Here is a 21,904-nt window from a genome sequence, read left to right as displayed (position 1 = left end):
GGTCGATAAGGGCTTGGAAAAGTGGTGCCAAGAGGGTGGGTGGATTGGGTAGTGAAGAAATGACTAAGGTTGTTCTGGGCAGCGAGAACATTAACTTGTCGGTGGGGATGCTTCCGGTGGCTGGGACGACAACAAGGTAGCACGGGGAGTGGTCTTGGGCAGTTGGAAAGACAATGATAGTGTCAGGGAGCTGCTAAAACAACAACCAGACTACAAGGATGTAGTTCAAGGGCAGGAACAACAGCGGACATCAAGGCAAGGGGCTCATCGGGTCACGTTAGCAAGGCAAAAGGTTGGGAGAAAGTGGAAGGAATGTTCAAGGGAGGTTAAGATAGCAGCAAGGGTGTTGAAGGAATGATTTTGGACGGTTGACAGTGGGCATGCGACGGTTGGGAGAGTAGAAATTGTAGGAAGATGATCGAGAGGTGGTTTTTAGGGCGATTGCAACAAGGAGGAATGTGTGGCAGCAAAGCAGGAGGGATGTGGAGGAACTGTAGGAGGATGCACCACTCTGAGAGCGAGATATAGTCGGAACTCCACTCAACTTTGGATACAACCCTATAAGGGACCTGGACGCCAATGACCGTCCTTATAGAAACATAAAGAAAATTGATTTAATACACGAAAACAATATTTATAATACTATGGTAACTAAGGAGTAGCCCCCTATTGAAGGGTCGACAATCCTACGCCTCAGATGGGCCGAATAACCCTTGATTTATCTGGACCGGAAGATTCTCATTCTTGCGTCGTAAAATCCTTTGAGACGGCGCTCATGAGAAAAGTCATATCCATCACTATAATCTTCCAACAATCAAATCTACAAATTAAAAAAATAATCTAAAAATCTAGAAAAAAATGACCGAAATTTGTTTTAATATGAGATGGAGAAATCCTGGCGGAACCTCTGCCTTATTTTTCTTACATTCGGAGCCACCGGTAAATCGAGATGCCTTCTATTTAAAAATGCATGGTGCTTAGTCATCAATTTAGGTGCGGCCAAATAGAAACTCCTGTTCAATAATACAATACAAACCTGTTGCCAGCCGTAAGATTGCTTCAATAGTTGTGGGGAGTACAAACTAATGAAGATCCTCGTGTGAAATCCGACTACTTAAGAATTCCTCTCTCTTTGCACATTATCTGGTTTCTTCAAGCGGGCCCCGCTCTAGCCCGGGTTTACTTTTGACCCATACCGACCGCGACTCTTCTTCTTCTAGTTTTGAAATCTCCCTTTCTCTCTCGCCCTTTGGTTTGGCCATCTCCTTGTTGTGTCCTTGGATCTCGCTTTCTCCCCTGTAAATCTCCACCACTTGTCTCGGCTCCGTCGAAGCCCGGCTTCTTAATAGTGTTGGCATACTTCGAAGCTGAACTTAATCGAGCCGCAGCTCATAAGAGTATACTCTCTCTTTCACACTATGCTTGTTACTAGAATGAACTTCTTATGGATGATTGGATGTATTCTGTTTTAGGAGGAAGAGAGCGATTTTTGCTTTGAATCTGTAACGTTGGTTGCTTATTTTACTAGGAAGAAAGTGAATTTGAGGAGCTTTCAATCTCTGGGAAAGTGGATATTGGGGGTTAGGTTTGTGGGTGCAGGAATTGGATTTTTAAGGAGCATGATATTTTTTTTTTTTTTTTTTTTTTTTTTTTTTTTTTTGGAAAAAGGGCTGTTTTTTTTTGAAAAGATTATTAACGTTGGTTGCTTATTTTACTAGGAAGAAAGTGAATTTGAGGAGCTTTCAATCTCTGGGAAAGTGGATATTGGGGGTTAGGTTTGTGGGTGCAGGAATTGGATTTTTAAGGAGCATGATATTATTTTTTTTTTTTTTTTTTTTTTTTTTTTTGTTGAGAAAAGAGGCTTGATTTTATTGAACGAATTCTATTAATTTCAGGACACGTGCTTCTTTTTCGACTGCTAAGTTGCTTGTGAATTAGATTGAGTTGGAGTTCAGTTGCAGTAAGGCTTTAGGGCATTGCGATGTGTTACTGGTTTAATGCTTCCATTTTCTTATTTTTTTTGGTTGAAATTAGTGTATGCGATGTGAATGGGGTACCCTTGGGTGGTTATCCAATTGAAGCTGGCGATCAAGTGATCTTCATTAGAGAGGGCTTTATGGGATTGTTTGGGTACAAACAAACATTTAATTCAAGTAGGATTTAGTGATTTTCTAATTCAGATTCAGTAGATTTTGGAGCTATTAAATCTTGAAAATTATTTGATATGATAAATGTATAATTAGATTAAAACTTAGTATTGGGCCCTGATTTATTTGTGGATTCACAACAACAAGGAAATAGCTAGAATAAGGAGCATATTTGAGCACAAAAAACAGGGGAAAATAGGAAAAATTAAGTCCCTTCTTTGCCATCTTTCCCTTTTTTTCTGATCAGCGATGGATGCCACACTTTTTTGTCAGCGGCAAGGCATTCATAAAGCTTGTACCTCTTTGACCGCTTCAAAATGTTTGACAAAGTGGTTTACTTGGCACAACAAGAGTTCATGTTTGGCCCTTCAATATTCCTCGTGCTGTGAAGATAGAAGAGTTCCCCAACATTTTCTATGAGGATGAGCTCCTTTTCTACTAGGTTTAGTTTAGACTAGGATTGTGACTTCCTCTCTGCTGAAAATTTATTGTCATACAACTACGGCGTCATCCTAACACACATGATCCCGAACTCGATAATAGGTATCACCACCTTGGTGTAGTACATGAGGAAGAGGTGGATTCCTTGGACCAGAGACTACCTCTTTATAGTTAAGACATACAAGGACAAATTCGTCTATTTCTCTAAGATCGGGATCAATTTATTTAACTTGGAGAATAAAATGAAAGACTGGAAGAGGAGGTGGTACTACGCCTTGTGCATGAGTGGTTGACCAAATCACAACTCATCCTCACCTAGTTTTGATGGAAAAACTCATGATGGCGTCGATTTCAGATGTGAAGAAGAGAGTTATGACTCACGTAGGTCAAATTAGAAGTAAAGTCCTTAATAGAGCTCAACTTTGTGGGGGAGGACTTTAGCTCATAAATAGTTTACCTCAGTTATTTTTTGTTTGTTTGAATGTTTGTTTTGAGAGATGGGACGAGCTCCCCAAATATTAGTGTTTAACCTTTGTTATTTGATAGTCCATCTTTATAGGGATCCGCTATTGGAGAGTGAGTTCGCCGCACTCCCTACTCAAGGGAGCTAGGTCGCTACTCGTAAGATGGGTGCTAAGGTGAGTTAAAGTTGTGTCCCCTAATTCTCCTTTGAAGCAAGCTTCTTCTAAATGTTATGCCCATTTATGTCCTTGGCAGGAGGGAGCCGAGCTAGCAAGTGGGGAGCTCGCCTCTTTAGATATGACATATTGCACTCTATATCAGAGCATTGCACTAATCAGAAGATTGGAATTAGGTGTCATACAACAAAAAGTGCTACACCCTAGAAGCCTCCTCTTGAACTCATGTGATATTGTGAGACCCTTCAGTACAATGAAGTTGAACTCTTAAATATTGAAACATATTTGGATTTAATGATTGAAATATTGTTAGAAACTTTATAGCATTTTAAAAAGAAAAGTTAACTTACTCATTCTCTTCTTTATCCAGTTTGGGATAAAAATATTTTATGGTGAGAACCACCTCTTAAACATGTAGAGACCATTTCTAGAGCCCCGTTTATCATGTATGACTTTGGATTATGTGTAAGGTCTTTGAAGAAAACTTAAGTCACTTTAAATTATTATGAAATCTCTTTAGTATATTGTAATCAAACTCTTAAACATCGATTCTGTTTAATTTATTTGTTAGAGTTTAGTTTAGAAACCCTAAAATTAAGGTTTTGATGCTAGAGCACTCTTACAATTGGTGACACCGTGAAAAGTTGCACTAAGTAAACAAATATAAAACGTAATAGGCTAAAGGAGGTGAATCTTTAATGGATGAGATTTTGGATTGTTACACAGCAGAACTCTACAAAGTTATTGAGGAGATTGTTCTTGAGTATGTTATGCTAAAGCATGCTATCAAATTGATGTGTTATCTATATGATTCAGCTAAGTGATAGTATTGTTCTTGAGTTCGGTGTAAAAAATATTGAGTGATAGCGGCTCTTTATTAAAAGGGAATAAAGCCACGACATGATTTTCATATACCGGTAAGAGAACTTCATCGTTTGAACTCTATTGGGATAGATGGATGCTACCAGTTTTGTCCGCATATTTTGCTTTCTGAAGATTTTATGGTGTAGAAGTTTTTCCAGATCACGTCTAGATTTCAACTTACACTACGCAGAAGAAATATGTTAGTTGATTAGATTGCATACATATCTTAAGGCTTTAAAACCAAAGTTCCAAAGTCGTACTCAGTCTGCCTTCATATTTTTCGGAGCATTTTATGAACCAGCATTTTTTTTTTTCAAGCTAAAGTGCAATTACAGTTAAAAGGAATTTTTTTAAGCTAGTTTATATTATGAGTGACTTGATTTATACTTCAAATCATCTTTCTGCAATGAGAGGTATAACCTTTTTAGCATTTTAATCTTATAGTAACCTCTCTTTATCTGAAGTCCTTATGAATGCATATCATAAGTAACTGTTTGAGAAGATTAATCTGATGCTGATCTCTTCTAATAACATCTAAATTTTTTTTGTATTTTTACTTGCAGTGCTTTGAGGTTAAGCTTTTCTGGTAATCTGAATCCTTTAATTCATTGTGCATGTCGGCCCCATTAGCTTCTGCCAGTGAGGTGGAACCACTCCCATCCTTTTCACAAAGAGATAGCCAATCATTTGATGCAAGTTGCTTCTACAGGGATCCATCACTGCCCAATGGACAAGCTTATCATTTACGTGATGCAACTTTTTGTGAACTCCTACTTCCCAATGGGGATATGTACTCGGGAACAGTTTTGGGCAACACACCCGAGGGTTCAGGAAAGTATGTCTGGTCAGATGGTTACTCTTACGAAGGCGAATGGCGGAGGGGAATGATGCATGGTAATGGAAAACTTTCATCACCTTCAGGAGCATTTTATGAGGGAGATTTTTCTGGTGGCTATATGCATGGTTCTGGCCTTTATGTCGGGCCAGATAAGTCAACCTATAATGGACGCTGGAAGCTGAATCTCAAGCATGGGTTAGGGCAGCAAAACTTTCCTAATGGAGATGTTTTTAATGGTTCGTGGATTCAAGGAAGTATTGAAGGGCTTGGAAAATATATCTGGGCTAATAAGAACGTTTATGAAGGTTATATGAGAGGAGGTAAGATGTCAGGTAAGGGAACCCTTACTTGGGAAGATGGGGATTCCTATGAAGGGAGTTGGTTAGATGGTATGATGCATGGGTATGGGGTTTACACCTGGAATGATGGTGGCTGCTATGTTGGTACGTGGACTAGGGGTTTGAAGGACGGGAAAGGAACCTTCTATCCAGAAGGAAGTAAAATACCTGCTGCCCAAGAATGTTACATTAACGCTTTGAGGAAGAGAGGGCTACTTCCTGATTTGAAAAGGCAAATTCATAGCTCTCGCATTCTTCATTCTTCTTCTATTGATATGGGAATCATTAAAGTTAGTGATACTCGAGCATCTACTGGCATCTCATCTGACAATCTGCCTAAAGGTAATCTATTAAATTTTGAACAGTCCCGTGGGGGAAATGTAGCCCTGGAGAGACGATGGAGCCTTGAGGTAGCAATTGAAAAGGTGATAGGCCACAATTCAGTTTTAAGTTCTGGTGACAGTTTCCGCGAAAGTGAGAAATCAGTTGATGCTAATGTTCCAACTTTAGAAAGGGAATACATGCAAGGGGTTCTTATTAGCGAGCTCGTGATTAACAATAGCTTTTCAGTGTCATCTAGAAGCGAAAGGAGGCGTCAGAAGAAGTTAATTGGCGTAAAAAAGCCTGGGGAGACTATAATCAAGGGCCACAGAAGTTATGATTTGATGCTTTGTCTGCAGCTTGGAATCAGGTAAGTTCAGCTCTTCACTCTTCATATTAAAATGAGCTCTGGGATGCATGCAGGTTCGGCCTGCATGCATGATGTGATTTTATGCGTGAATATAAATGTAAAGTAGTAGTTATGTATGCTTGTGAAGAGGGACACACTTGCAAATGAGACTTAGCATCTATTGATGCACATACCAGTTCAAAAAGTAAATATTATTCCCATCTAATATGTTAACGTTAATGATTAAAAATTAGCATGATATTTTCTAAACGGGGGCAGTTTGAGTCAACTTTGTTTTTTTTTATTATTATTTTTTTTTTCTTTATTTCTATTTTGATTTGAAATAAAACATGTTTGACTTGTAGAAATAAATCAACTTGTTTTTAAAAATATTTAAAATATTTTTTAGTTTTTCTGAGTGTTTTGAGAAATAATTTGATTTTGTTAAAAAAAATTAAAATATATGAAAAATATAGTGAATAGTATAATTTATAAAACAAAGGTAAAAACACAAGTAAAGAAAGAAAAAACAAATTGATTTCAAATAGTCCCTTAAGTACTACAATATGGATGGTAGCTTTTAGTTTCCTAAACATCCGAAGAGTTTCTCCAATGCTTTCTCTGACCTAGCCAAGTCTTGGTAGCCTAGGATAATGCTTTCTTTAACAGATATTTTTTGGACTGTTAAAGTTTGCATACAGCATGTATTATCCACATTTTAACTGGTTATGAAATTTTTGTATTAAACAAAGCGAGCTTCAAAGCTTTTTTTGTCATGATATTAATATTCTGTCTCAAAATGATTGCTGAGTTTACATATTGCCTAATTAATCCTTAAACACCCTAGTTATTAACTGCCACATAATAGAATATTTTTAAAACTTATAGCACATTTTTTCTTTGATTTTTTAAATCGCGGATGTGTTTGTTCTATTTTTAAATCCTCAGATACACAGTTGGAAAAATTACACCAATACAAAGGCGTGAAGTTCGTGCATCGGATTTTGGTCCTCGTGCAAGCTTTTGGATGGATTTTCCAAAATCTGGCTCTCAATTAACACCTTCCCACCGCTCAGAAGATTTCAAATGGAAAGACTATTGTCCCATGGTATTCAGGTTAGTTATGAGAATATTTATCTTTTTGAAGAAGTTCTAGCTATGCTTTGTCAATAAGTGAAGTTGTGTGAAGTCAACTATGTCAAAATACATTCATTTATTTATGTGTGTTCATCCCTACAGAAATTTAAGGGAAATGTTCAAGATTGATGCTGCAGACTACATGATATCAATTTGTGGAAATTCTGCATTGAGAGAGCTTTCTTCACCAGGGAAAAGTGGCAGTGTCTTTTTCCTCTCTCAGGATGATCGGTTTATGATCAAAACACTACGCAAATCTGAAGTGCGGGTATTTTTCTCGGTTAACGAAAATGATGGTTATATTTTAAGCATTGCCTCAAAGAGGATCAAAGTTGGGCTAGATATACTAGTGGTCAAACTGGTTTTAAATCCTAAAGTTTAAGCCTATAGGTGAAGGATCAAAAGTATACTAGATATACTAGCGGTCAAACTTGTTTTAATTCCAAAAATTTAAGCCTGTAGATGAGGATCAATCATATAATATTTCTAAATCAACTTATTTCTCATCTATCAATTGTTAATAAAAAAACAAAGCTTTATGTGCTTCAATAATCTCGCTCTCATATTAGAGCTCCTGTCTAATGAAAATTTTATTAAGAATTATAAGTCAAGAACCCGATCAATTAGGTTATACGTTGAGAGAGTCACTTGTCCTTGAATTTTACTTAACCATAGCATAATCAATCAAAAGTTTCATAGACTCACAAGTTGCAGGAACCGCAGACTATAAATCAAACTTGAGACACATACACCAATTATCAAACTTGGTTCAGCTAAAAGTTTAAGCCTTTAAAGCTATGGGTGCAGGCGGACTGATTGATATTCTATAATAGTATATTCTTTTAATTATCTGATAAGAATTACATCAAGAACCCGATCAATTATGTTATACGTTGAGAGAGTCACTTGTCCTTGAATTTTACTTAACCATAGAATAATCAATCAAAAGTTTCATAGACTCACAAGTTGCAGGAACCGCAGACTATAAATCAAACTTGAGACACATACACCAATTATCAAACTTGGTTCAGCTAAAAGTTTAAGCCTTTAAAGCTATGGGTATCATAGAATAAAAGATAAGTAAGCCCAATGCTTTACACGTATTATCACCATTATATGGCTATGAAAGTTGAATACCTTGTAAAGTTTGTCCATCATATTTCTATGATATACTTTTTTATGATATAGATGAAATATCTGCATCATTTTGTCTCATTTGCTACTTTGAGTAGAAATTTCTATTGTCTGCAATATTTGACTTTGTCAGCCGGACTTTAAGCCTATACTTAACAACATCTTGGAACTTATTAGCTTAGGGCTTTACTAGATAAAGGATTTAGAGTACTTTTATGTGGATTAAACCGTTTACAGTGTCTCAATTACATCCGTTAAGAGAGCATATTGTGTTATATTTGAGATGGACTTCCATTTGGATATGGTCCATTTACCAAGAATTTTGTACATTAAGATGGCAAATGTTTAACCATCATGCTAATAGGGAATTGAAAAATTAAATTATAATTTTGTACTTTCAGGATTTTAAGCATGATGCGTGGAAAAAATAAGAAAAGTAGATTAAAGAATATTTATATTGGAGTGGCAGTTGGTCTGATATCTACTGTAGTTGAAAATAAATTTAGGTGGTTTGAATTAAGTACAATAAATGATAAAAAATTCATATATTGAACTGACAAATAAAATTAATCAGGTAGGAAAGCGATCGACTTAGAAAACATAAATAAAACTTATTCAAAATAATTGCAACAAATAGTCTTAATAACTCGTGCAATGATGATGCTAACTTGCAGGTGCTGTTGCGGATGCTGCCGAACTATCATCATCATGTAAAAACTTATGAGAATACTCTTATAACCAAATTTTTTGGTCTTCATCGGGTGAAACCTTCTAGTGGTCAAAAGGTAAAAGCTGGATACAAATAGTGATTTGTTCAACGTTTATACAGATTTATACATTTCTCCTTTTTGAACTGCAGTTCCGGTTCGTTGTAATGGGAAACATGTTTTGCACAGAATTAAGAATTCACCGTAGATTTGATTTGAAGGGATCCTCCCTTGGGCGTTCTTCTGACAAAATTGAAATTGACGAGAATACAACACTCAAAGACCTGGATTTGAATTATTCCTTTTATTTGGAGCCTTCATGGAGGGAAGCTCTACTCATGTAAGGGAATATCCACGGTATTTTTTTTTTCTTTTATACGTTTAGTTTATGGATATTTGTTATTTTATCCTTTTTTTTATTATTTGCGGTAGGCTACCTTTCAATGGTAAATAGGTTAGTATGAAAGTTTCTAATGGGACTATTACCTTAATCTTTAACGTGAACCTATTGAGTAGTGTTTATAAACAAATAAATTACTTCTTTACAGCCTTAGTTTATATTTGTATTTTACATCATGTAGATTATGTTGATTCTAATAGGTTGGGCTATGAGTACACTTACGGTTATTATATAATAGGGATCAAAATGGGATTTTGGATTATCATCTAATAATAGCAAACAAATAAGTTAAATAGTGAGGTCAATGCTTAGTTGGTCCTATAAAAAAAATTATATGATGATTCATATTGCTACACAATAGAGTAATAAGTTAAATTTTAATGACGGTCATCACCATCAACATTAGCTTTATTCCAACAACTATTTAGGGTTGGTTTTATATATCCTTATTCTGCATTTGTTCTAGTAAGTGCTTGAGATATTAAATCTATTCTATGTAAATATTTCTTGTATAATTTATAGCCAATATTACCTTTAAATTATCCATTTTTCTTCTTGATCTTTTGACATTAATATTATTTGTCATTGTAATTAGTCTATTAAAGCAGGATTTTTAAATATCAAGTCATCAACAATAGTGAACAAATGTGTTAAATGGCGAGAGCAGCACTTTGTTCTACTAAAACCCAAATAGATGATTTTTTACAAAGAGATGTCAACCAACCCCTCCATTCCGGGAAAAAAAAAATCATGGAGAACATTAAGTGTTTCATATAACTACACAACATAGAGTACAATTATAATATCTATCTAGAAAACTATAAATAGATTAGTAACAAATTTTTAGTCATTAGTTTCATCTCACTTACTTATGGTTGATTTTATAAATCCTTACTATCCTTATTCTAATGAATTTACAAGATGGTAAATCTATTTTGTACAAAAGTTTTTAACAATTTCATTCCAGGTTATCTTTGGCCATTCATTTTTTTTTTAATACTTTGACGTTAAGTTTATGCACTCATCTTATTGGTCCATTTTATATCATTTGTTGTATGTTTTTAAACTACCTAAATTTTTTCATACTTAATAGATACTTCCTCTAATATCACTCTGATGTAATCATTTTTAAACTTTTGACTTTAGTTTTGTCATTAACTCATATATTTATATTAACTTTCTCATTTTATTTTAATACACAACATGTGATTTTTTACCGCCCATCACTCGACCATATAACATGGGATAATAGATGCAAAATCTTTTAGGGCATTGATTTTTTTGGTAGATGACCAAAGAATCACAATCAAATTTATGCCCATCTTGGTTGTTGGGATGCTAAAAAGCTCATAATAATGAGAGTTAGACTTCAATATATGAGAGGGCAACCTATTAATTAAAATTCTTTTCTACTCGATGCTTCATCCCATAATTTAGGTGATATAAAAGGTATAGGAACAAAGTTTGAACAACATCTAAAAGATGTAGGAACACCTTTTTGTTGATGTATAATGGAACATGATCACTTCTTTTATTTTGTTTTTTTTTAAATAGTTATGAAATTTAAATGAAATATTCATCCCTAAAGTCGATTTTAATATTTGGATGCATGATAAGAAATAAATTTCAATATATGCTACAACTTTCTGAAAGACAATTAATACTTTAGATTTTCTTATGAAAAAAATTCCAAATAAGCTTGTTGTAATGGTCAATGATTGCCACAAAGTCGTTAAAATTTGCATGTGATGAATCAAATCAAAATGATTTTCATCAAGAGTACCATGTAATGGAGAAGAAAAACTCCTATTTTTTTCAATTTTATATTTTGAGCAATCGAAAGAAATATGAGAAGAGAATTAATTTTTATTGAATTGACAAACAAATTAGGGTTGATTAAATGAGATAAAATAGTGAAGTTCAACCGACTTTATCATTTGTGCCTTAAATAGTCATTTTGATTTATTGTATTTATGGCAACAAGACAACTTCATAAATGAAAGGAGGGTAAGTGAAATAGTCATCTAACTTTATGTCCCTTCACAGATATTTTCTCCTTCACCTAATCTTACAAAACCCAATTATCACCTAAATTAAATGTCATAATTATTCAATTAACCTTTCTATTAAAATAAGATTAATAGAAAACTTAAAACATACAAGAACATATTTTATGAAAGAATTTATAACCCTAATAATTTTAATACATAATGGACTACCATTTCTGATCTGAATAGATAATGATCTATTTTATGGTTTAATATTGCAAGATGTGAAATTCCAATCATATTATTAGATACTCCATAACCCACTAGCCAAAATGAAGGGAGTAGTGCATTTGTACAATAACCCACTAGCCAAAATGAAGAGAGTAGTGCATTTGTACAAAAGTTAGGAAGCTATTATAGAATATGAGAAATAAATGAGGCAATAAGAAAGGCATAAAAAAAAAGATAGTGATATTGATTGAGACATGTGAAATAGAAATTAGGATAATAAGATCTTAGCTATGATGCAATGATATAAACACCAAGATAAAATCACAATATGATAAGAACAAGGGGCATATTTATCATTAAAAATATAAGATATGGATATGAGATATTTATTTTGAAAAATATAAGACGAGAACACACATCATAAATGTTATTATAATTATATCATAAATTTTTAAAAAAAATTATATAATAATTACACAAATTAAATAAATATGAAGTGAACTCATACGATGATAAATTTATTTCAATAGCTCAAAAAGTGCAAGATATTTTTAAATTTATAGTTACATGATATTATAAATTCTTAATTTTAAGTTGTCAAAATTGGTTTTTTGATAAAAAGAATAAAAAGGAGAAATTAATTGGGCGATAGAGTAAAACCGGCGCTAAGTAGATATTCAGTTATATAATTGATATTTTTTAAAATGAACAAGTGATAAGTTATTTCTATAATATGCTTTTAAAGTTAAAATTTCTTATTCAAGAAGCATTTTACTTACATGTGTACATTATTTTTATTTATTGTAATTGGACACTTATTCAAAACATATCAAACACACGTCGAGAAAGTGTATGGATTTTGCGTGTATCCAACACCACATGCTTTATTACTACAAAGTGTTGGTGTATTATCTAATCTTAAGATTAAAAATGATGTTAAAATAATTTTTTAAAAAAATTAGTTTAAAAAATAATTATTAGTTAATACTTTAAACAAGATTTGTATTAGTAAAAAGATGAATGGAATTAGGAAATATGTTGTTGATGTATCTGTTAAGATGAAGTAACTTTGAAGATGATGCATAAAAGCAATTATCTAAGTTCAGAAGCCTATATTGATTTTGGAGCTTGAGTAGATTTTGGAGAACTATGATTAAAAATCATCCAATTCAAATTTTAAAATGAAGGCAAATGATTCAAGAAGAAACATCATATGATCAGTATGCAGAAATAAAAAAAAAATCTTCTTAATGATCGATGAAATGTAATATAGGAGATAGTGATAACACAACAACAGGAAAAGACTCATGATTGAATTGCGGATCATTTTATTTTATTTTTCAATAGAGAAATCTATTATCTAAATGATTTTAATCTTAAATAATTATAATATAAACTTGAAAGTAAAATGATCTTCAAGCAATATTGTTACTCTATTGTACTTCATGGGATTGGATAGACAACTTTTTGTACGACAACAATGTTATTAAGTTCTTATTTCTATAAATAATCATGTAGCAATACAAGTTACCATTGTGGAGAAAACTTTTTTTTAATGGAACGGTAATTTTGGTGACCGAATAAAAATCGTTGTATATTCTTTTCAATGCTATTTAAATGTTGAAACTTCCCTTTGAGATTGGCTAGTGTAAAGACGAAATGCAACTGAATTAATTTGTAATCCTGTGTGGGTTCATCTTAATTCACTTTCATTTAACTACTTTATGCTAAGGACTAAGATAATTTTTAGAATGTGGCTTCCTGTGAGGAAATTTCTTTTGCTTTGTAATTTTAATCACAGTCACCCCAGCTTTATTTTCTGTATTTCTGCAGGCAGATAGAGATAGATAGCAAATTTTTGGAAGCACAGCGTATTATGGATTATAGCCTTTTATTAGGCGTACATTATAGGGCTCCAACGCATTTAAGATCACTATCTCAACGAAGAAATGTTGCATCAGATAGACTGGCTATTCTTTCTGAAGAAGGTAACAACGTGAAATGCCGTGAATTTCCTTGTAGTTTTCTCATAATAAATCCAACTCTTTAATCTCTAGCTCACTTTCCTTGCAGACTTATTTTCATATATGTAGTGTAAGTAATTACTCCAATGCAGATCATAGATAGTAGGGAGATTGAGGATGAATTGTACAGCTAAAAGAACATTCATTAGTTTTTTTTTCAAGATATGTTCTTGAAGAACTTTCCAAAAACTGGCCTTTCAATGGAATACAGTGATATCAACTTTGTCAACATAGCAATTGGGTAGAAACATTGTATAATGGATAATGATGATAGAAACAAGGGTTGTAATATGGAGAAACTTATTCCATGTTCTCAGAATTCGTCTGTTGTATTTAAAAATATTTGAGTTTTTTTTTTTTTTTTTCATTTTGCTTTTTGTGTGCTCGCACTTGCCATTCTTTCTCAAGTTTCTGTTAAATTAAATGTATTTCACCTTATCTAAAGAAACCATGGTAGATTTATCGTTCAGCTGCACATCTCTATAACTTGCTCAGAATCCGAAAGATTTTGTCGCACTAATGTTGAGGTGATATGATTCATTTGCAGCACAAGAAGATGACATTTCTAACTATCCAGAAGGCCTTGTTTTGGTTCCTCGTGGGGGTGACGGCAATGGCGTTGTAGTGGGGCCCCATATTAGAGGCAACCGCTTGCGTGCATCTGCAGCTGGTGACGAGGAAGTGGATCTTCTACTTCCAGGCACAGCAAGGTAAACACCAGCAAATTAAGACTAGTTTCATAAGTTTTGTTTGGGTTTTGGTCTAGTTGTTTGGTTGTTTTGATGTTTAGTTTTGTTTTTCTTTTTTAATTTTAGAAGATATGTCAAACATAAAATATTTTTTTTTTGCTAGATTTTTAAGTTATAAATATAAACACTTTGACAAAATTTAAAAGTTTAGAAAGCTACATACATGCCATACAATTCTTTTATATTTACATAACTAACACCTAAATTTTCATATTTACATTTATAGGAAAGTGCAAATTTTCATTAGGAAGCAATTTATTTTTTTTATCTCAGAATATTCTCTACTAATGATGTTTCCTTTTATTTATATTTCCTTTTTTATGTTCTTCCTGATTTAGAGGGATTTCTCTTTTGTTTTTTTGTTATTTATATCTATGTTGTGTAATGTAATGTATGAAAAATAATAGAATAAATTTTTAAAATTTTTCTTCCGGATTCAACATGTTATCAGAGCTATAACCTTAAAATCCTCCATCTTCGTTCTCGACTGGAACCTCTTCTCATCTGTGAAGTCAAAGCATGTTGTGGCCTCTTTGCATCTCGTGTTGTTGTGTTCTCTACATCTCTACTGCGTCTCCAAAATTCTCCTATTCTTGTCACCTTCATTGGTGTTTCCGTTCTCTATCTTCGATGTTGCCTTCGACGCCTTCAATGACATCTCCATTTTCTATGTTTGGCGCTTCCTTCAACGTCTTCATCTCCAACGGCGTCTCCATCTCCATCTCTCTCATATGCACATGTCGCAAAACCCGATGAAGATCTTTGCAGTTGTCGTCTACATACATGAGTCGTTTGGTTTTCAACTCTTCCGTTCGACATCTTGGCTTCGTCTTCGCGTGTCTGACTCGGAGTTAATTGAGTGTTCTGTTTGATTCACTCGTCTCCTCACGTCCTACTCAAACGAAACATGCTTCATCTTGGTTTTTTATAGTTGGCTACATTGGTGGCTAAGTTAGCAAATTAGTAGGCTTTTAGTCATTGATTTGGCTTGCTTTAGCCGACAACTCACAGTTCGTTGGCTTGAAAAAGGTCTGATCAGCTCTCGTCTAGTGTCACGTGTGGAAGCAAAGAGCTATGCACCTCTCTCTAGTTCCTATTTGGTCAAACAGTTGAACTAAGGATACTTCTTTTACTTTTATCTAATCATGATCAAATACGACATGGTCTCACAATCTTCATCATTTAAAGTCACTCAAGATCTTAGCCTTCATCTTCAGCTTCTGTCGTGCATGATAACTTCTCTCATCTAGTCACGAACCATAAATTATATAGTCATAGTTTTCTTCTATGATTTCAGTATGGCTTCATGTACATTTGTGTCTGAGGAGATGGACATTTCATAGGCAGAATTTTGATACCAAAAATGACATTCCAAATATCGGGCTTGAAAAATGGACCACCGCATGATCATGTCATGGTTAATAAATTTCATGACCACGGAGGTTGGGGAAAACTTTTTTTACTCTATTGGACAGCGAAGGTAGATATGGGAGGCTACACGTGAAACCTACTCTACCACTGAAAATTCATCATAGTTATTTGAAATTGAGACTAGACTACATGATCTTGATAAGGAGAATTGATTTACTCAATTTTCAATATACACACGTTGTTGGCTACAATTGGACATGCATGAGGTTTGCCCTTGAAATTTCTTGTATTTTATAGAGAAGAATTACTAACAAAAAAGAATGAGGGAGAATTTTTTGGGAGGGGGGGGGGGGCTTTTGTAGAATTTCGAGGGGGGGGGGGCAGAACAGAAAGAAGTTGATGATGACAGACAACCAGACCACACCATCTGTTGAAGGGTCAGCCTTGTACACTCAAAACTTCTTTCATTATAGCAAGCCCAAGAAAAGACGGTCATGATGCGACCATTGTAAAAATCTTGGTCTTGTGAAGGAAAAATGTTGGAAATTACACGTCAAAACCTTCATATTGGAAGTCATATAATCGAAAATATGATAAGGAGGACCGTGCAAATATTGCTACCACTACCAACAATAATTCTAAATTTTGCTCATTCACGAGGGAGCAAATTGAAGCACCGAGAATGTTCAATCCCAGTTCTGAACAAGTATCACAATCCTCTGTCGAAAAACCTAACAGTTTGTTACCCCTCAGGGTATCTTATCACATGTTTTTAGTGTGTGAAGCAATAAATTAAAACCTTGGATGGTTGAATTCGGAGCCTCAGATCATATGAAGGGAGATATCACTTTCTTCAAAAATTACAACTAGTATACCAGTCACTATGCAGTTTGAATAGCTAATGGTTAATTCTCATCAATAGCAGGATTGGATCAGTCAACTTGACAAAGGATCTTAATTCCTACTATGTTCTTCAAAATATAAACTACAACTTGTTCTCAATCAACAAACTTACTCCTGATTTAAGATGTATAATTAATTTTTTTTCTAGTCATGATTTCTAGGTGATAAATTCAAGGAAGGTGATTGACAGTACTGAGATACATAGTAGTTTATATTTGCTCAATGAAAATAACTTTAGTGGTAGGCAAGGTAATCCATCAAGGTATACTTCTAAATCTAGTTCAAATTTTGTTAATGTAGTTTCACTTGAAAATAAGTCGTGTTAAGTCATTGTCATCTTGGTCATCCAAATTTTACGTGCATGAAAAAGTTGTTTCCACATTTATTTCTCCATAAAAAACCTATATTTTATCCATGTGAAACTAGTCAACTTCCAAAACATACTAGACATGTATTCTAAATTACAATGTAAGCCTTAGCATTATTTTTCTCTAATTCATAGTGATATCTGAGGATCCTTACTAGTAAATAACATAATGGGGCACGATGATTTGTATCTTTTATAGATGATCATACGAGAACAACATAAACATTTCTCATGAAAGAAAATTTTGAAACAACTATCATATTTTAATCATTTATTCCATAATCCAAACTCAACTCCAAAGCAAAATTCAAAGTTTTAAAATAGATAATGCTAAGGAACATTTTCATTTCATCCTTAGTCTTTATCTTTCCAAGTATGGTATTATATATATATATATATATATATAATTCCCAGAATCAGCGCAGAATAATAAAATAGGGTTGCTGCAAGGAAAAATAAACACTTGTTTGAAGTGATCCGTGCTATTATGTTGTTTAATCATGATCAAAATATTTTTTGGGGGAAGTCATTCTCACAGCTACGTAGCTCATCAATATGATGCTTAGTCAAATCCTAAATTTCAAATTCCCCTTAACGTTCTCATGGAATTCTATCCACACATTCATTATCTTTTTTCTGACTTACTATTAATGGTCTTTGGTTGTTCTGCCTTTGTTCACATCCATTAACAATATCGCATCAAACTTGATCCCAAGTCTCTCATTTGCATCTTCCTCGATTTCTCCTTCAATCAAAAAGGGTACAAATATTATTCCCCAACTACTAGAAAAATTTACAACTCTACGGATGTTACCTTTGTTTGTTTGAAAATCAATTTTATTTTACAAATTTAAAATTCGGGAAAGAGCTCGAGAGCATATCAGGTTTAGGATCTTTTCGAAGATAGTCAAATTATTTTTCCTTCAAATGAATCAAACCCTACTACTCAACTAGCTCCACTTAAAAATTCAAACTCTGTCACAGAAACTATCCCAATTATTTGTATTTCACCTCAACACCAAACCAATGATCAAGAACTTCATGTCTACTCCAGAAGGATTACTAAGCATGTAGATACTATGCACACTCCAGATTGTCAAGAGCCTGCACCAAAACCTCCTAATTCTTATAATTATAGTAGTATGGATTTCTCATCTCATGACTCTCTTATACCATTTGATGATGACATTAATAAACCAAGCACAAATAAAAAAGGCATTCGAGGGTGCACTGATCATCCAATTAAAAGATGATCAGACAAATATAGACTTGTTGTCAACAAATGGATATCATCTTATAGAGTGTTTGTGACAAACCTTAATAATGTGCAGGTTCTCAATTCTATCCAGGAAGTCCTAAAGGTTCCTATATAGAAACAAGCAGTTGAGAAAGAACTTTGGGCTCTATAAAAGAATAATATATGGATACTTATATGATACCTCATGGGAAAAACGACCTAGGCTGCAAATGGATATTCACAATTAAATATAAAGGAGATAGAAGTATAGAAATTCAAAGCTAGACTAGTAGCCAAGGAATTCACAGAGTCATATGGGATTGGCTATTAAGAAATATTGCACATGTTGCCAAACTTAATATAGTTCGGGTTCTATTCCCTCTTTCAGTGAATTGAAATTGGCCTTTATACTAACTTGATTTCAAAAAATCAATAATGATGACCTTATTGAAGAAGTATACATGAGTATGCATAGATGCTTGAAAAATAGGTCAAACAACACCTTGATTTGCAAGTTGAAGAAGTCCTTATATGACTCAAAGCAATCTACTTGTGCTTAGTTTGACAGGTTTGCTAAAATAGTGATCACAAATGGATATCATTAGCGTCAAGCTGATTATACAACATTTGTTAAATCTTATCATAAAGCCATAATTAATATTATTATAGTATATGTTGATGCTATTATTTTGGCAGGTGATGCTTCAGAAGAAATCATTTGACATGTTAAGGAAAGAATTGTTACATTATAAAAGAAGTACATCTTAGACATGTTAAGTGAAACTGACATGCGTGGGTGCAAACCTGTTGAAACACCCACGAATTTTCAACAAAAGGTTGAACGGAAGTGAAGGAAACTGTCCAATCGATAAAGGAAGATATCAAATACTTGTGGGGAAAATACTTTATATCACACACAAGACCTAATATTGCTTATACTCAATTAGTGTAGTAAGTCAGCACATGAATAACCAAATGAGGATCATTTGGAAGTAGTAAACTAAATCCTGAAATACTTAAAGTTGACCCTAAGATATGGTTTGCTTTTCAAAAGAATTGAAAACTGTGAGATAGAGGTCTACACAGATGCTAGTTGGGCAAGAGATGTAACTGATAGAAAAGCAACCACTGGGTATTGTTTATACGTGGGGCAATCTCATCACATGGAGAAACAGAAAGCAAGTTGTTGTCTTTCAGAGAAGTGCAGAATTTAAATATCATGCTTTTGCACTAGGAATATGTGAAAGAATGTGGATCCAAAAGGCTATTAAAGGAGCTAAAGGTTGAGACAAAATACACAATCAAGATGTTCAATGACAGTCAAGCAACCATTAGTATAGCCAAGAATTTGTGCATCATGATAGAATAGAACACATTGAAATTTTCTGACAGTTCATTTCAGAAAAAGGTTAACAATAGAATTGTTCAGTTTAGCTTTATTCCCACAAGACTTCAAATTGTTGATATTCTCACCAAAGGATTACCAATGGTCAATCATGATGAATTGAAATACATATAATATATACAACCCAGCTTGAGAGAGAGTGAAGTGTAAGTTCTCATTAGGAAGGAATTTATTTCTTTCTCTCATAATATTCTCCACTAATGACATTTCCTTAAATTTTCTATTTTATGTTCTTTCCTATTTAGAGGGATTCTTGTTTTATTTCTTTTGTTATTTATATATATGTTATATAATGTAATGTATGAGAAATGATCAAATGCAATTTTTTTTCCGGATTCAAAAACATTTACAATACAATGGTGTCATAAACCTATGCATGAAAATTTATATTTAACTTTTTAAAAATAAATGATAGTGATATTTTTTATATTATATTAAAAATTTGAGTATTATTCAAGTAAATTTTGAAGTATGGGTGTTATGTTATATATGTAAATACATAAGAATTGTATGGTATGTATGCAAATGCCCTTTAAAAATTTTGTTCAGTATTTTGATGATTTTAGTCAATTCCTTGTAATTTCATGTTGATTCACCTCCAATAAAACTATAAAGCCAATCCTAAACTAATCTAAACGAATAGACTGTCAATTTTGGGTAACTTCCGGCCAAAATTTATACAGACTGAATTGGTTAGGTTTAGGGCTTGTTTGGGATCAATTTTATCTTTTGCTTTTGTTTTTAAAACATGATTGTTTAGTGTGCTTTTTAATTTTTTTTATATTTTATCTCTAAAAGTAATAAACATGTTTTTGAAAACACTCAAAGCAACTATGAGGTGTCATAAGTTTTAAAAAACAACTACATCTTAATGAAACATATCGAACATGTTTTATTTCAAATCAAAACATAAACAAAAAAAAAAGAAAATAGAAAATAAAGAACATAAACGATTCCAAACGGGCGCTTAAAAATTGAAAAGTTATGACTTGAGATTTGTTTTTGAAACACAAACCTCATAAAGTTATAAATCATTATTATGTTGCTCAGGCTACAGATACAATTGGGAGTAAACATGCCAGCAAGAGCAGAGCATATTCCCAAGAAAGATGATGATAAGCATATTTTCCATGAGGTTTATGATGTAGTCCTCTACCTAGGAATTATTGACATATTGCAGGCATACAACATAAGCAAGAAGATTGAGCATGCCTATAAATCCCTTCAGTTTGATCATCTCGCCATCTCAGCGGTAGATCCTCAATTTTATTCAGAGCGCTTTTTAAAGTTTATCCAAACCGTTTTTCCAAAAACCGATAGCTTTTAAATGCTCGGCCATGATGTGTATATTTGTTTTGGAACATTGTATTACTTTTTTTTCAAGAGGCCAAATTGTGTATTTTGATCCAGGATTTCAAAAGCTTGTAGAAAATCAAACATTTTTTTTTACAACTATTATAATATCAGCTAGGTATGTCTTTTCATATCCATTTACTGATCTCTCTCAAATATTTTAGATGTTTGGAGGCTGACCTGTTTATTACTGTCTTTTTTTTTCAAATGATTCATACTTATGCATGAATCTACTTGAGTTTCATATGCCTTTGTTTTTTTTTTTTTTTGTCAAATTTATACAATTTAAAAAATGCAGACTCTGTTTTTCCGACCATTCTATAATCTTCTGAATAATGATGAAGTTTTTTTTCTAGAGAAACATGTCTAAAGCTGTTTCTAACTACAATGCGTTCATGCACTAACCTCAACTTGTCATTTGAGATTGATTGTATACACAGATGTGCATTGTGTGCATATTAAAGCTATTATTGATTGAATTTCTTGTGAAAATAAGTAGTGTTGTTTTAAATATTTGTAGTTTGAAATACAGATGTGGGTTTCTTAATCGCCCGAGTTTAATTAATTCAAAAGCAGATCCAGACCCCTTTTGAAAGCATCCTTTCAGTACAACCGCCAACTCTTGAGGCTAAAAAAAAAACCATGAAAAGACCTAAAAAATTGAGAATAAAAGAAGATATTTAAAATCTCATGGCCTACCTGCGGAAAACCTGGGCGTGCAAGATCCTTGTCGTCACGGTTATAAAGAAAACTAGTAGGGTTTTCCTCATTACAAGGAACAGAGACGATTAATTCAAGTTGCCATTAGAGGTGATGCAGCTGCTCCGAGAGCGATATCGCTTGAACATCCCATTGCTCGACCTCTTACTGATCGACTTTTGCGATGGCATCAAAACCGATAAGCCACCTGAAGAACTTTCTCGTCCGGCGAGAGGAAGCGGCGGCGGGTCAAGGGAAGGGAG

At 33.5% G+C, this 21,904-nt stretch overlaps 1 protein-coding gene across 1 annotated transcript; it reads left to right on the top strand.

Annotated features, from left to right (window-relative positions):
• Positions 1–1,209: 1,209 nt before the first annotated feature.
• Positions 1,210–21,072, top strand: LOC110020668 (phosphatidylinositol 4-phosphate 5-kinase 9). Its single transcript, XM_020718846.1, has 9 exons — positions 1,210–1,397; positions 4,654–5,957; positions 6,885–7,052; positions 7,176–7,341; positions 8,882–8,992; positions 9,067–9,254; positions 13,367–13,521; positions 14,105–14,267; positions 20,640–21,072. Exons 2-9 carry the CDS (start codon positions 4,705–4,707, stop codon positions 20,914–20,916), a joined length of 2,481 nt encoding a protein of 826 aa, XP_020574505.1. The 5' UTR covers positions 1,210–1,397; positions 4,654–4,704; the 3' UTR covers positions 20,917–21,072.
• The last annotated feature ends 832 nt before the right edge of the window (positions 21,073–21,904 follow it).

The sequence above is a fragment of the Phalaenopsis equestris genome, unplaced genomic scaffold (assembly GCF_001263595.1).
Source record: "Phalaenopsis equestris unplaced genomic scaffold, ASM126359v1 Scaffold000107, whole genome shotgun sequence".
NCBI classification, from domain to species: Eukaryota; Viridiplantae; Streptophyta; class Magnoliopsida; order Asparagales; family Orchidaceae; genus Phalaenopsis; species Phalaenopsis equestris.
Note: the sequence above shows the minus strand (reverse complement) of the source record. Positions and strands in the feature narration are given on the sequence as shown.

What these genes read in the sequence shown, in the direction of transcription:
- LOC110020668 (XM_020718846.1), top strand. Translation starts at nt 4,705, where the DNA reads ATGTCGGCCCCATTAGCTTCTGCCAGTGAGGTGGAACCACTCCCATCC. An exon ending in TATTGTCCCATGGTATTCAG is followed by an intron (nt 7,053 to 7,175) that starts GTTAGTTATGAG and finishes TCATCCCTACAG; the next exon opens with AAATTTAAGGGAAATGTTCA. An exon ending in AACCTTCTAGTGGTCAAAAG is followed by an intron (nt 8,993 to 9,066) that starts GTAAAAGCTGGA and finishes TTTGAACTGCAG; the next exon opens with TTCCGGTTCGTTGTAATGGG.